At 45.1% G+C, this 16,180-nt stretch overlaps 1 protein-coding gene across 1 annotated transcript; it reads left to right on the top strand.

The window, feature by feature from the left end:
• The first annotated feature begins 602 nt into the window (after positions 1-602).
• On the top strand, positions 603-6,473 carry LOC122393613 (jasmonoyl--L-amino acid synthetase JAR4-like). Its single transcript, XM_043389826.1, has 9 exons — positions 603-759; positions 1,166-1,335; positions 1,622-2,363; positions 2,748-2,876; positions 3,320-3,486; positions 3,822-3,943; positions 4,336-4,555; positions 4,921-4,995; positions 5,931-6,473. The coding sequence occupies exons 1-9, from the start codon at positions 720-722 to the stop codon at positions 6,087-6,089; spliced, it is 1,824 nt and encodes a 607-aa protein (XP_043245761.1). The 5' UTR covers positions 603-719; the 3' UTR covers positions 6,090-6,473.
• The last annotated feature ends 9,707 nt before the right edge of the window (positions 6,474-16,180 follow it).

Below are 16,180 nucleotides of genomic sequence, written 5' to 3'. Positions count from 1 at the left end.
CAAAAATATGTTTGTGCTGATCGATATAATTTCATACAGTGCTTAGTCGAATGAGCTGAAATTGTTTTGGTTGACTAAAGCTGACCAAAGCTATCGGCACTCGGCAGTAAGGGTATAGTTGACGCACTGGCATAAATGACTGTCGAGGAAATCCGATCAACATTTGGTGGGAAGAAGGAACAGTTTCAGTTAGTAATCTTTGTTACCAATATTCTAATCATCTCGACTATAAGCACGGATACTGGCAAAGGTCATACATTTATAGAAATGCTAGTTTTTGTTTTCATTCATTCATTTCTATGTAACAGGGTGGCACCATACGCCTATGGCAGGCGGCAGCATGTGAAATGAAATGAACTTTTTGTCGATTTGTTTCCTGTCTTGCACCACACTGACAACCAGTTGAAGTGAGGACGGTGTGATATATATTTTCGAACCGCATTAGTTAGGCAATTAAAAGGAATCTAAAGCGTTAAAAAACTAACCAATCCGAAAAAGCTTCTAAGCCGCAGTTGCCATGGTAACGACCCAATAGCTCAACAGTCCGAGCGATATACAGGTCACACGATATCCTATCGGCTCCTCCGATAGGCGGGCTCGACGGAGAGCTTCCTCTGCCCATCTCGAAGGACCGAGTGTGCGACGTTTGTGGTCCCCGTGTGAGGAGGGTGTGAAGTCCCTCTGAGCTGTGGGGAAGGTCGGGAACAGGCTCCGTCGTCATGGGGGTAGTAGGGGTGATACTTTCGGCAGCTGCCACAGGTAGGTGAAAAGTTGTACTGACGAACATATTCAAAGCAATAAAGACAGCATTGGGGATAACTCGAAGATGAAAACTGAGTAGTACTTATCGAATTGTGATGAAAAGTCGCTAAATAGCCCCCGATTCACTCAGATACTTCAAATTTAAAACGATGCAGCATGCTGTGTCTCCAGCTTTCCATTTTTTCTCATTTTCCAGTCTCCAGCCAAGAGAAAGTTCACATCTAAGCAAATCGATGTTAAAGTTTAATTAGCTACGCTAGTCCTCTCTTAGCGGGCTCATACTAACGGACATGAAAATTAGATCCCTTTCAACTCATCTGACACAAAGTTTGTGTCTATCGATCCCCTTTTAGACGCAGTTGTCTCTGCCCTGTTGTAGCTCATAATGTCCATCCTTTTGCAGCTCTCCTGGCATTAGCTGCTGTCATTGTCATCGACTTTCTGCGCCTACCGCGATCTCGCCATCTACCATGGAAGCGTGCCGTCCTGCTCTACCTTCTGAGGCGTGGCGGCAGACTGGTTGGCTATCTCAAGTGGCGGCAATTCGTCAAGGAGTCGAAAAACCTTCTCCAGGTAACATCCAACAGGACGTGTGATGTAATGTGAAAAATACGATATGAAGATGCAGATTCTTGCAGCAACATTTCTTTCATCTCAAATGGATAATTTCCAGATGCCATCTTATTCGCTAGCAAGGTTTGCCTTGCAAAACCTGTTCAATGTTGTACGAAAATACTGTTTTGTTGTTCCTGATGTTTGGCTGCGAAAGCAAGCAGAGTTTCGCAATGCAATTTAATTGACGAGGCTGATGTCACAAGCACTATTTGTTCCTTACTCTAACAACTTCTCTAATCCACAGACGCAAGAACAGTTTGTTCTCAACCAGATCCGCGCCAACGCATCATCCGACTACGGGCGGGCCCACAACTTCTCCTCCATCACCTCCCTGGAGGAGTTTCGTCGCACCCAGCCCATCACCACCTATAGCGACTACGAGGACTACATATCCCGAGTGGAACGTGGCGACTACGGTGCCATGTTTGGCGACCGCCAGCCCCCAGCCATGTTCGGGTGCTCCTCCGGCACAACCGGCCGGGCCAAGCTGATCCCAATCTCTACCAGAGGTCTTGACTTCACTGCCATGGTAGCCGGTTTCTACGGTTCAGAACAGCGGGATCTCCTTCCGATCAGCCTGGGTCGCTCGCTGTCGACGTTCTGCGCTCCACGATATCGCTTCACCGACAGCGGCATCAAGATCGGGTCGGTGATGGCTACGGCAATGCAGAGTCCGACGGCCACGCTGCTGGGAACTCTGCCGCCAGAAGCGATGACCATCGGCGACCAGGAGGCCTCCAAGTATGTGGGACTGCTGTTTGGACTACGCGATCCGAATGTGGAACGACTGGATGGATCGTTTGCGTCCAACATGTTCACGCTGCTCAAGTTTCTGGAGGACCACTGGCAGAGCCTTGTGCGGGATCTCCGCAGAGGCAGGCTGGATGAGAAGGTGAACGTGACGCCCGAGGTCCGGGAGAAGCTGAACGAACTGCTGCAGCCAGAGCCGGAACGTGCTGCTCAGCTGGAAGTAGAGTTTTCCAAAGGTAATGTAAAAATTCTCCAAAGGCAATCTGGTAGGAGCTGCCGTTTTTCGCAGTGTCAGTGGTCGCTCCTGCAGGGCTTCAATGTGTAACATGACCTCACATGTACTCTGTTTTCGAAAGGTTACATTGAAGGAGAGTGAAAATTATTGACCTTCGTACATATCATATCATGAATCAATTCACGTTAGTTCAAGGGATAGTTCAAGCGATTCATTGCAGTTCAAGGCAAGTCCTGGACGGCAAATGCAACGACGCTATTTGTCATGCACAAAGAATCAAGCAGATGACTGACTCAATGCATTCTTTACCTGTAGGTACCGCCCAAACTATTTACCAAGCCAGAGCTTGGTCCAACTTCTTTACAACACCATGCCAATATTACAGGTTTCGACAACATCATGATGAGGATCTTCCCGAAAATGTCCCTGGTGGCCTCCAACAGCTCGGGGTCGTCAATGGCCGTCTACAAGGAGCGGTGTCGTCCCTACCTCGGAGACCTAACGATCCACTCACGTGAGCGCTCCTGAAGAAAGATGGGGTTCAGAGATGTGGGTTTGGTACTGGGATACCTTCTGTGTGAAAATCCTAAGTGTTCCCCTGACAGCCATTCATGCCTGACAAAGCCTGTCCAAGGCAAAGTATGTAGGTGTCTACTCGTAGATCTAAAAATATGTGCTAGACTTGAGTGATAGGGTACCAAAGCGACATTGTACAATAACCGCTGGCACCTTTGTTGTCTGACTTTGCCTGAAGCTGCAGATTTATCTGAAGTTCAGGGGACACTTCTGTCACTACTTTACTAGCCTTTACTTGACTAACTTTGGACAATCTCAAAATTGACCGATGCCATGATGCACCATTCACCTATCCACCATCCACCAGTACAGTTAAAGCATTTCACCCTTCTGACACGTCTCTTTATATTCTACTAACGTTACGTCTAACTTCCCTTTCAGCGATCTACATCTGCACTGAAGGTCTGCTGGGTATGAATATCCGCCACGGCAGAGACCGACCCGGCTACGTGCTGGTGCCGAGTGAAGCATACCTGGAGTTCCTGCCTGTCGACGACCAGGGGGTGGCTGCAGAGGGGGCGCAGCCAGTACAGGCAAACGAGGTCGAGGTCAGTCTGGGGAAGCGCAAGAAGTTTAGATAGACTGGATGGTTTTTGATTTGTTGTGAAGGATATAGGAAGACTGAGACAGCTCCATGTATGTTCTGACTTCACATGAACGTCATATAGGAAGGCGAGCAAAAATTTACCCCTACTCTATAGTAGATAGCTAAGTTATTACCCCTACTGCTTACATTTGCTTGTGGGAATCGGTAAACGCATTCAATGTAATATAATTGTGCCTATCAGTTTGTTTTGCGTGTCTTTCTTCAAAAGAGGCAAGTGCTCTAATCTCAGTAAACCTCTTCCCTCTGTCTTTAAAAACATTTTTTTATGGTTTACAGGTGGGCAAGATGTACGAGATCATCATCACCAACGTGTCCGGGTTCTACCGGTACAGACTCGGAGACATCGTGGAGGTGGTAGGCTTCTTCAACCAGATACCGCTGGTCGACTTCATGTTCAGGTGGATATCTTTGCGGCTCTCCATGTTCTGTATCGCGGTTTTTATTTGGATGTGGCAAGTGGCAAGTCCTTTGATTGACATGCAGCCAACCATCATTTGAAATACCTTGATAAGTTTGACCAGTGCTTCACTGCTTTTTCTAAAAACAAATCACACAGAATGGTTCTGAATTTTAAATTTAAATTTCGTCCCACAACTAAACTCATATATTTTCCTTAGCTCTACCAGCTCTATACTATAACACGCTCCTTACCTTCCTTCTCCTTCTCTAACTCCTTCACCGACATTATCTGATAGGTATAACTTGCCTTCACTTTAGCTCTAAATCGGGGCCACATATTTGACCTGGGTCACATTGATCAACGTGGACACCCTTACCTCACCTCCCTCAGAAACGGCCAGATGCTGAACGTCAACTTCGAAAAGCTCAGCGAACAGAGCTTCACCAGCTCACTGGAGTCAGCAGTACACTGCTGGGGTGGCATTAAACTGCTCGACTTCACCACTGCTGAAAGTGTGCTCTCCCGTGAAGGAGCTGACGGCCAGCCACCGCACTACCTCGTGTTCTTGGAGACGGAGGGAGGCATCCCGACGGAGAAGCAGAAGAACATGGTGAGGATTTTTAGAGCAGAGGATCTTGGGAGGGTGAGTGCGATCGGTGGGGATATCTTTCGGATCAGCATTGTCGTAGTCTTCTTCATAGCTCAGCTAGGAGTCATGGACAATGTGACAGGGGAAAATAACAAGTTTAGCAATGACAATACTAGATATCATCTAGATATATAGGCACAATTATCGGCGATCTGACTGAAAAGTATCCCGTGAAGTTAACAAAGGCCTCTGCTCGAAGAAATTCGATTAGCATGAAATATCACCGATACCTATTTCAAGGAGCAATTCTAGAAAGTGTAAATGCATCGTCCTGTGCCGCATATAAGCGATTTTTGCTTTACATAACTGAATAATATCACCCACAGATCGACGAAAAGCTCTGCGAACAAAACTATGTCTACAAGTCGTTCAGGGTCAAGAACGCCATTGGCCCAATGAAGGTAAGACATCTCCGGAGAAACACTTATTCGCTTTATTTCAATGCAAGCTCCATAAAATGTCATATAATTTATCACGTACCTGGGACAGAGCAGGGTGTTATAAAAGCGCTTCAAACGCCTGCCTTGCATGCTTGCCTGCATTTCTATGAAGTGCTGAACATTTTACAGTTTTACTTTTTCAATAGCCATTTTCCAGAACGTGGGGAATTTTGCATTTACTTCCTTTTTTGGATCCCTAGCTGATGAGTTTTGGACGTAAGAAAATCACTACGCTTTCATGTCACATATAAATCGCTTTAACGAAATTTCACGTGCGTTTTTTCTCAGATACTATTCACTTCATGCAAAAAATAAGCGTATGTATGGCTTTAGCTAGCACTAAATCCAATATTTGCAATTCTAAACGATGCCGAAATGCTATGTTGGAGCAAATCCATTTTGCAAAATGGGCAATTTTAATGTCACGCTTTCTGAAAGCTTAAACTTTGACTGATACAGATTGAAGTAACCAATGAAAAAGCCTGTCAAACCAGCGGATTTAAGCTATGAATGCCAGCTATTTTGGGCATGTAGCGCTGCTTGTTATATAATCATATTCGTGACGCATTACGAGTCGACGAACTTTGTTTTAAATGTGCTGTTACGGGTAATGCACCCTCTCGGGCGTGGGGCAAAGCACCTGTAATGTGCGTTTAACCTGAGTACCATACAGGTACCACACGGCTAGCTGCGACTGTTTTGGATCGAAGTGAGCTGCAGTACGCGTTCCTTATAGTGCTAGACGCTTCTGCTTAAATATAGAATGCATTGACTAGCCTGGCTTGTGATGATAAATTCGCATGAAGTGGTCTGGAATGTGTCTTCGCTTCCCGAGACAGCGTGTATGAATATTCTCCTTACATTTCGTCTTTTTTCACTCGGCCTCTTCCTTGCAGGTGATGTCGGTGATTCCTGGAACTTTCTCCAAGTATCGTGACCAGCTCATCAGTGGCTCCTCCACATTCCTGCTTCAGTTCAAACAGCCCCGTGTGCTGAGGTCCGAAAAGCAGGTGCAGTTCTTCATGGAACACCGATTAGAAGAGAAAAAGCAGTGATGAAGGATGAAAGAATCCACCAAACTGAGAGCCCATGTGTATCGAGCGTGTAAAGTCGGGAGTCAACAACATCACTATGCGACAAGACAAAGGAAACATTTTTTTTTTTAGCTAAGCAAAGCATATACAGCATCGGTGCATCGTTGAATACTGCATGCCTCGATATCGATGACTGGATGGCCGCTGGTAGACATTGTTCCTTTATATTTACATACGGACGGTGCTAAGTGAGATTTCAGAAGGAGCTGGCGAATGAAGGGTGTGTGTTCTGTAGCGTAGTGACTATATGGCGATCTTTCCATTATTCGTGCTATCGGTCCATCTACATATGTTACTCAGGGGCAGAAATATGTGCATGCATTGTCCAAATATATTACGGTTGAGTATGAATTTTAGAGGCACGTCATGAAACTGATGATCGATTCATGATCACAAATTCAGAACAAAATGCAGCTGGGATATGTTGTGCTGCTATAAATCACACCGTATCCTACTACGCTGTATAAACATATCAGGAAGCAATCAGGGATGCATATCCAACGAGCTTAAAAAAAACATCCGAGAAACGACTCTTAGAAAACAAAATTCACTCGATGAGTTGTATAAATTGACATGATGATATCATGCACTTCATCTCAAGCAACTCATTCCCTATAATTCAACTTCACCCACTGCTGTCTCACATGGCTTTTTATCCTTGATCGGGTGGCATCTTGTTACAAACACGACTAAAATTGATAACTCTAAGCTAATCAATTGCAAACAAGGAAAATAATCTTTAATAATTGGCATTTGAAAAGGTTTCATTGACATTGACATTGTTGGCAAAACACTCTGTGACTTTCTGTGTGACTTTCGTGCCCTCTATTCAAACTGTCAGTCACAGCAACGCAATGCACGAAAACTTTCACAGTCAACTGTGAAGTGGATATTGATCTGATGTGGCCATTTAATGGTATCACTCTCCATTCAGTAGCCAAACTTTATAAGCACACCGTGCGTTCGAAGCAATATGCGTCGTCAGAGCTGTCAATAGTTGGTGGCCGCGGGGCAGCCCTGAGGCGTCGGCTGGGGCGGGCCTTCAGTCAGTGGGGAGCTGTGGGAGCGAGGGGAAGTGACGGGCGACTGGGGACGCTCGGGGTTAGTCGGGGTTAGTTGGAGTTAGTCTGACGCCGGCGGGTGCCACGGTGCATCAGACTTTTGCCTCAGACTTGTGTCTCAGACTCCGGTGGTGACGGTGGACAGACTTCACGACCACCGCCAGTCTCGAGTTTATCCAGATTGGTCCTGTTATTCTTGCGGTGATAGACTTCACGCTCTGTACCGTAGGCTGTGTCATTTGGTGCGAATATGGGTGGCTTTGAGCGCGTCCTTTACCGGGAGAGCGTCTCAAGTCCGCCACATGATGTAGCACCCTAAGAGGCCTCTTCAGCCTTCTGAAGACTTTCTGATGACCTGAAGACATCCCGTACTTCAAAGCTCATCATCGTAAAGATGCGTCACCATGTCTCATTTCCCCCACGACTGCTGTTTTGGGCTCTGTTGATCACTTATCTCAACAACTGCGATGGTGCAGATGACAGTTCGGTTTGTCAAACTGCTGTCGAGTTCACTCGGTTTGTTATTCTCTCGCTGAAGACCCGGACTGGTGCCTTGGTGCTACCCCAGCCGGACCCACCAATATCAAACGGTGAGTCACGCATGAATATCATCGTCTGTCTCAGGCAGATCAAATATTTCCAATTATTCGTTTCAATTATTCCAATGTAATCATAGCACACAACGCGGAAAGTATCGAGTCGTCATAATAGAAGGAAAATGATTAACGATAGCGTAGAATATGTAAATGAATGAACGTGAAATTCAACATTCTACACGCAATTAACACTAGTTAGGAATGCGCGGGAGACTTCAACGCGACCTTCCATCGGAAAACTGCAACTTTCAACACACCTGACATCAACTTTTGTCGGGTATCTGTCAAAATATCTGTCAATTGTCTCTCATCTCCTGCGGAGAAATCAATAGACAGATTGTGCAACTATCAAGTGCATTCTGATTTTTTACCAGACTGGCTGATGCGCCTGTTGTCTGCAAAAAGAAGTGTTTTCACGAAAATGTGCAAGCGAAAGTAAAAAATTAGTTTACGTAGGAGCAGCGTAGCACCATTTATTACTCTTGGCGGGAACATTAATCAACACTTGTTTGCTAATACGCCTATAGCGCGCGTCATGAGGAACGCTAAAAGAATTTGACCACGGTCAATAAAGTTACGTTGTCGCCAGTGGTTCAGTACAATCATATCGAGCCATAACAGCGGTTAAGTAACGCGTTGGCTCACTCGTCACAGCCATAAGGCCTGTCCGGTGTTGGACTGGCTCGGGGTGATGCCCGTCGGGTATTTAGAGTGTGGCTGTTAACTGTTAAGGGTGTCACCTGCATTCACGGTCCGTCATCAACCGTGCAGTCTTACCTTAAGATCGGAGGTGGGCCGTACGAATCCATCAACAGATAAGCTATTCATCCCTTACTAATTCGACAGAGTGTTGACTGTTGGGTACAATTAATGACAAGGATACCATAATTCCATTCGTCACTTGCACAATTTCACACTTAAACTGGTAGGTATACCACCTACGAGAAACAAACACGTACTATGGAACAGGATATAAAACGATCCTAAATTCCTGCTTTTTCAGTTGATTGCTCCTACCATTTGCAATGTTTATTATTGCCAAGTCTCTTAGCATATGATACAAAAATATTTACGTAATAATATAGTGCATGGTGATACGAGGGAAGCCTAAAAAAGCAACTGCGTCATTTCATTAACGTTGAAAATGGCACGCCTATCAACGACCAAAGCGGCTGACTTCGTGATTACAAGCAGTTGTCTACAAATGGCTCTCGCACATCGAATGATCATCAAAAGCGGACAATGTCGTGCAACCGAGTACTGACCTGCTCAGAGACATCCATTACCGAACAGACGTTGTCGGGCTAAATTACAGACTTGTCACTGCTGCGAAGGATACCAGTGTCTTAGAGTTCTGCAAAGCACAAAAGCATCATGCATATTAACTAGTTTCGACCAGTTGAAGTCGCGACAAATGCTGCATTGCTTTCTGGATGCATGATCTCGCATAACAGTGTAGGAAAAAACACCAGGCTAAACACTTACAGCTATCGTAGTGCATTGTTGTGCTGCGGCAGACATCTTGATATTCATTTTCTCGGCCTCACTTGCGCTGCTTGATAAACAATATAGTCTTCGTTTGATGGCTCTTGTTTCGGTCTAGTAGCAAGAACATAATAGACAGTGGAGTTTTAAGACTATTAGACAGTTGAAAGTATGTATTCTCTCTCAAAAATAAGTCCACAATCTGCCGGCCGTCTGCCCGCATCCCTCTGCCGGCCGCGCCACGGTCACGTGACCGACAACGCCCCGGGGGAAAGCGGCGGCGACCTCCCGCTGCGCTCATAGGACGGAGCAGGCCCGTATCATAACCAGAGGCCAGAGGGCTGTTCAATAAATTTAATATGTTAACTACCGCACGTCGGTACGGGACAGTCAGCCTATCAAATCACTGGGTTTGTTCGGCGTAGAAAAATGAAGGACGGGGCTTCAATTAGACGTGGAATTAGTCACGTAGGAACTGTCTAGGCTGCAGCATCTACGCCCAGTATTCAATGGCAATTACATAGCGGGTTCTGCAGAATACAGATCTAGATAATGAGACGGTAAATTATCCCGCGCCCCACGGGGGGGGGCATTCATAGCCCCCGTGCCGTTTTTCTGCAGCAACTTCCAAACCGCTTGGCATATCGACGTCAAACTTTCAGTACCTTCGGCTGAATGAATTTGACACCTTGTGTCAAAATATGAACCTCGTAGCTACGATAGGTTGGCCGGAAATGACGTCAAAGTGACGTCATGTTCGGCCGATTTCGACGCAAAACATTGAACCACGGCAATCGCTCACAAGAGCTCAGTTTTTAAGCTAGATCCAATTTCTTTGCATAAGAAGACTCAAAACTGACTGTGCTATCAAACTGCTATCTCGGATTTTCAAAATTCTGAAATTTTGGAAATTATATTAATAAAATTCAAAATTTATATTTTATATTTTTTCCAATTTTTTTTACTTTTCGAGAAAAAAAAACGGAACATATGTGATAGATCACATGGTTATGACTAACTCTAGCAAGTTTTAGCTAAATATCTTCAAAAATGGCCAAGTTATACGCATTATTGCAAAAAAAATCACAATTATAAATTTTTCAAATCAATTTTTCAGTACGCTTTTGACATCGTACACCAATTCAAATAGCCCCATCGTGTTCCTGAACACAAACTGCATCCGATAGACATGTTTTTTAATGAAAATTTTCAACTTTGAAATTTGACCTTTTTTGACCTGAAAGTGACATGACCTCAGCTACATTTAGATGAAAATGGCCTCAAATGACACAGGCGACACCGAATTCGAAATTTATGGCCTAAATGGACCATAAAACATGTGACACGTGACCGACTTATGACATATAAGATTTCCGTGACCTATGATGACCTGACTCTGACCTGAAAATCAAAGTACAAGTTTGGTACCCTCAGGGTATCTAAAGCATCTGTACACGAGTGTGTACACCAAAAATCAGCCTGATTTGACTTGTAAGACGGCAGCCAGAGCCCAAAAAGTGAACAAGCCAAATATCGATAATTTTTACTTTGACCTGACCTGTGAGGTCATCAGTGACCTCCAAGTGAATAAAATTAGGTTTCCTTCGACAGTTATTCCGGGGTTATCAGATGCTGTTTGAATTTTGACGATCGGCCCAGTAGTTTCGGATTTAGGAGGCCCCCAGTGGGGCGTGTCATACACAGACCCCAGTGGGGCGCGGGTTATGTTCAACGACGTGCATGGATTCAGGTTCAGTAGTTGATTTGATTCCGCGATCGTACGAGTAAAGTTGCCTATTGCCTGAATGTTATGCTTGGCAACATAGAAGATAATTACAAAAATACGTCTCGAGACTTTACAGCATGACAGTTTCTTTTTGGAACGGTTGCCATCCTTGCCAGGCCTACAGCTATGTATTTGACAAAGGTCGAAGCATCACGAGGCTCACGAAGCATACCAACAGTACCAACAGTGTATGTTTACAGTGCTGGCTCATTTGTAATCGATTTCCACTCTCACATAGACATTGAACAGCCTGAACCCTGAGCTTACGATATAAATAAACGTTGAAAGCAGCTAGCAACACTACTGACCCCTGATTATGATTATCGACCTCTGAGCCTCTCTCTCTCTCTCTCTCTCTCTCTCTCTCTCTCTCTCTCTCTCTCTCTCTCTCTCTCTCTCTCTCTCTCTCTCTCTCTCTCTCTCTCTCACTTTCTCTCTCTCCTCTCTCCTCTCTCCTCTCTCTCTCTCTCTCTCTCTCTCTCTCTCTCTCTCTCTCTCTCTCTCTCTCTCTCTCTCTCTCTCCCCCTATTCCAGCGACCGACATCGGTCTCCACACCGGACCATCAGTCTGCCGGGACCACACCCCGCTGCGGTCTCTGTGGTCCTCAGTGGTCCGACTGACTCCGGTGGACCAGACCGTCTGTCTGATGGACCGGACCACCTGTCTGAGGACCATGACCGACGCCGGGACTGTGGTCATAATGTGGTCCGATTCCAACACAGACCGAGGCGTCATTGAAACGGTTAGTGGGTGGTCACTAGAGGGATTTAGAAACCAAATTAAAAAATATCAGTGTGAATTGCTTGCAACAATAATGCTTGACCACGGTTGGCACCAGAATCTCAGCAAACTTAGTGGCGGTTACACAAAATATGACCTTAATGCATTTGTGTTCTTTTGTCACCTAGTCTTTGGCAACCCCTTGACTTATAACAAATACTGAACTCGTGATCCCGCAGCTTTTGCCGGTGTAAGCGCTGCTGTAGACGGCATTTCAGCAAGGAGTAATATTACGCAATCGATATAAAGGTAACACACATAAGGGCGCTTTGTGATAATACTTCCATGGTTTAGTTTTATCCGAGAGTAGACGCAAGTTTCTCAATGCTATTTTCATAATCTCGATAGTGAAATTTCATATAAAAACTACGTTGACCGACGTTACTTGGTAGTGGATTGGCTGGATTCTGGAAGTTGACATCATCACGTTTCCTCACGATTCATCCGGCCAATGTCATTTACAGTTAGAGTAACGATTATCCAATTACTGAAAATTGCATGATCCGCAAAACAGATTTGTAATGAGTTTGTCAAACGTGAGTGTAGTCAACCTTAGTGCCACGATGCTCCTAGAATCGTTCACGTGGTATAATCATTGATCAATGTTCCATCACATTTCATGCCTATTTTGTTTATAGCTTCTGAGCCGAAATTCGTAAGACATGGTAGAATGTGAAACAACAAACTTTAATTTCATTGGTTGGATGATTGATTCGAAAATGATGAATTGTCTCGTTGTTTCGTGGTGCACTTACTCACGTCACGTAACTAATTAATTATCCACTTGTATACGCGCTTGTGACTGCTGTACGCAGCTCAGGATTGATAAGTAGTTGTCAAACTTCCTGATGCCATGTGAATAGGTTTTTGGTTTAGAATGAATAATGAAACGCAATGAATAATATGAAAATCGCAATGCAACAACTTTCACCTTAGTTTTAATCAGCCCGACCCAACCTCGCTTTTATCTTCTCCAACCAGCCTCCGACCGCACTGGTCACATTGGAGTTTCACGTCTTTTGACCCCACATAGACGTAACGTAGGTCTCATACATAGACCCCATCCCACCACACCAGCATTCATCCATCCCGCCTCCCGCCTCAATCTCTCATCCGTCTGACTCCACCTCACGACCTTTCCACTCGGCTTTTACGAGTATAGTCCCTGACACGACACATAATCTAACCTGACCTAACCTTGCCTAACCTACTTAACCCGGCAGTTGGTGGGGTATTTCGCCACCCACCGTTTGCTGGGGGGGGGGGGCGTTAAACGCCCCCAGCCGATAACTCGAGAACCAATAGGCGCAGTGAAACGCACGAGGCGGCAAACGAAAGAACGCGACGAGACGCTTCAGATGAGTACTTTAAAGTTGAATTTTGAGGTCACAGGTCAGGTCAAGGTCAGGTCAAACACCTGAAATCGGGCTTTCAGTAGCATGGACTTCAGGACTTCGCAATGGGCGCCTCTCGTCATAAACTCTGTCAAAACGGTGCACAATCCATCATATAAGGCCTGCAAGAGTGTCAGCTCCATGCAGGGGTCAGTCAAGCATAGTTCAGGGTCAAGTTCAGGTCAACCGGGCAGGCACATATCCCCGAAAATAAAAACTGATATTCGCAGCCTGTGACACATATTTTATGGGTAATTTGGGGCGTAGAACACGATGGTGACATTCATTTTATCATATGTGTACGTGTTTGGCTAAAAAAGTTCAATTTAAGAAATGCATGTATCATGGTCGTGATGTAGTCACGAGAAATTGCCAAGATTCAGTTCAAGATTTTGGAAAATGCGGAACGATAATCAATAATCGAAGATAGCCATTTGATTGTTCATGGTATTGGCAGTCTAATGGCGTTTACGGCATGTCTGTATGTCTATTTTGTGATTTTATATGATTTTTTGAACATATGCCGTTTTTGGTCGAAAACTCAGAAATCATGACGTCACTAAAACCTCGATATCTCAAAAATTTTCCGACCGATTCTTTTGAAACTTTGGCACAATTAACTTCAATAAATTCCCTACAGGTACCCAAAATTTGGCGCGCTTGTGGCGCGCCGTTTTAATGCTATGGCCCGGCGAAAAAAGTGGGGGCGTTTTCACGCCCCCCCCCCAGCAACTCGCGGGTTAATCCGACTTGACCATTTTTGACCGTTTTTCTCAGGGGCATGCTCTTTTCATACTCGATTTCAATAAATGTTGACGACGTGACCCTACCCCATCTCTGACCCCTGCAGGTGCTCAGCGGCCCGGGCAGGCCGGACCAGGTGACCCTGATGCTGGTGACCGTGCCCTCTCAGAGGACAGCCGTACACGCGCTGGTCGCAGAGCTTGACATTAGTATCGGGACTGATGTCTGGAAGGCCGAGGTGCACAACGACTCAGTGTCGGTAAGGGATTTGAGTTATGTTTATTAATGTTTAGAGTGGTCATCAAAATATTTTCGATGTGATTTTATGTAACATGTCCTTTATTTCGCCAGTGAAAGCTTAAGGAAAATGATGTTTTATGCAGTGATGCTATGTGAAATCAAAAGCACTATTATATAGTTCCTCTGGCCAAACTTCTATAGATACGACTATCAAGTAATTTTGCATCCTGAGTTTAAACTATTCTAAATTTACATCTGACGGCAAATAAGTTGTAGTGACCAAAATGTTTCTTTTTGGTCGCGTGTACTCGCAATGCCATTTAGATTTGACAATGTCCCCGCCTCCCCCTAAATTCACTTTTTCTTCTCTTCCTACGGCAGATGACGGAGCTGTACAAGCCGTGTCCGTCCTGTGAGTTGGTCTCCCACCGGACAGCCCGCTGGAGCTCCGATCGACTGGAAGTTCTCGACCCGCGACCCCGCCAGGAGAGGCGGGGAGACCTCGGCGGAATCACACTACGAGCCGTCGGGGTCAAGGTCAGGTCACCGGCGGATAGGCTTGGTGTACTGTGTAGGTTTACGGGAATATTCTTCAACTCTTGATTTGGCTAACAGGGATGACAACTTACCCTCAGTAAATGATATTTGGCCAATGCTCCTCACACATTCACTGACTATATGGTATTTTGCATTTATATTACCATAATACTATTGCTCTTTTCACATTATGATATATGTAGTTTCTTTTTGGTGCTATCAATCCTGTTTAAATTTGTTAAAGATATTTTTGTTTATTTCCTTTGAACTGTTTCGCATAATATGAACAAATGGTCAGCAGAAATATCTACTGACGCAAACGTGCTACGTCAACATATACGGCCATCCGTGAGTCGTGACCCTCGCAGTCACCCGTCCCGGGCCCCTGAGGGACGGAGCAGGCCACCGAGGTCACATTGGTCACGGGTATAAATAACCTTATCACCGGCACAGGAACTCATCAACATATTTACATTCTACTCGGCCAGGCTCCTACTCGTAGCCGGGCTGGCGACATCAGCAAAGCATGAAATGCCAGCGGCGTGAAATCATTAGACAAGTCGATGGTTGACGGCAGATATAATGCTTAGCGTACTGTTCGTATTAAAAAAATAAAGTGCTGTGTATTTTGTGCTGGTGACGAGAGACCTTACAAAAAAAAAACACCGTGGAGAACATAAATACCACCATAAAACGAGGTATTCTACGAGCGGTGCTGTGTTTATTTTGTCTGTTCGACAGGTATTTCCGATATATACTGCTGTGAAAATATACCAGTAAAACCGTCCATATTCTAAAACCGTGTTGATTTCGTGTTGTTGGCAGGTGTTTCCAATTTACACCGCCGTGGAAAACATCAACGGAATCGTCAGTATTCTAAAACCCCGTTCATTTCGTGCTGTCGTCAGGTATTTCCGATATACACCGACGTGGAAAACATTAACGGAACTGTACAGCCGATTGGGGGAGTGTTCTTTGAGCTCGCCTCCGCTCTGGCTAGCGACCTCAACTTCCGGTATCGGCTGAGCATGCTTACTTCCAAAGCCTATACAGCTTGTACTCAGTGTTTGTTGCTGCATGCATGCAGCAGCATGGGTTTCGGATTGCCGCATTATGACATCAAACGGAACACTGCACTGTTAGCAATATTGTTATGATGTTAGGTGTGCTAGTCGGAAGCACAGTCTGTGCAATGTGCATCTTGGTTCACGCTGTAGATGATAGACAATGCATACACGCTAATCAAATGTTTATTTAATAAATCAGTATTTCAACCTGTCTGTTTCTGCCCATATTCATGATAACGCATAAACGCTGCAAGTCACTCATTCGCAATTCCGATGGGTCTGATGCAAAGTCGGAACATCGCAAACAATGCAAACAACGGACCGATTGCCAACGTCGGACTCCTGGACTCGTACGCATAAA

Source organism: Amphibalanus amphitrite, unplaced genomic scaffold, assembly GCF_019059575.1.
Source record: "Amphibalanus amphitrite isolate SeventyFive unplaced genomic scaffold, NRLGWU_Aamphi_draft 000544F_arrow, whole genome shotgun sequence".
NCBI classification, from domain to species: Eukaryota; Metazoa; Arthropoda; class Thecostraca; order Balanomorpha; family Balanidae; genus Amphibalanus; species Amphibalanus amphitrite.
This window is presented reverse-complemented; position numbering and strand designations above follow the sequence as displayed.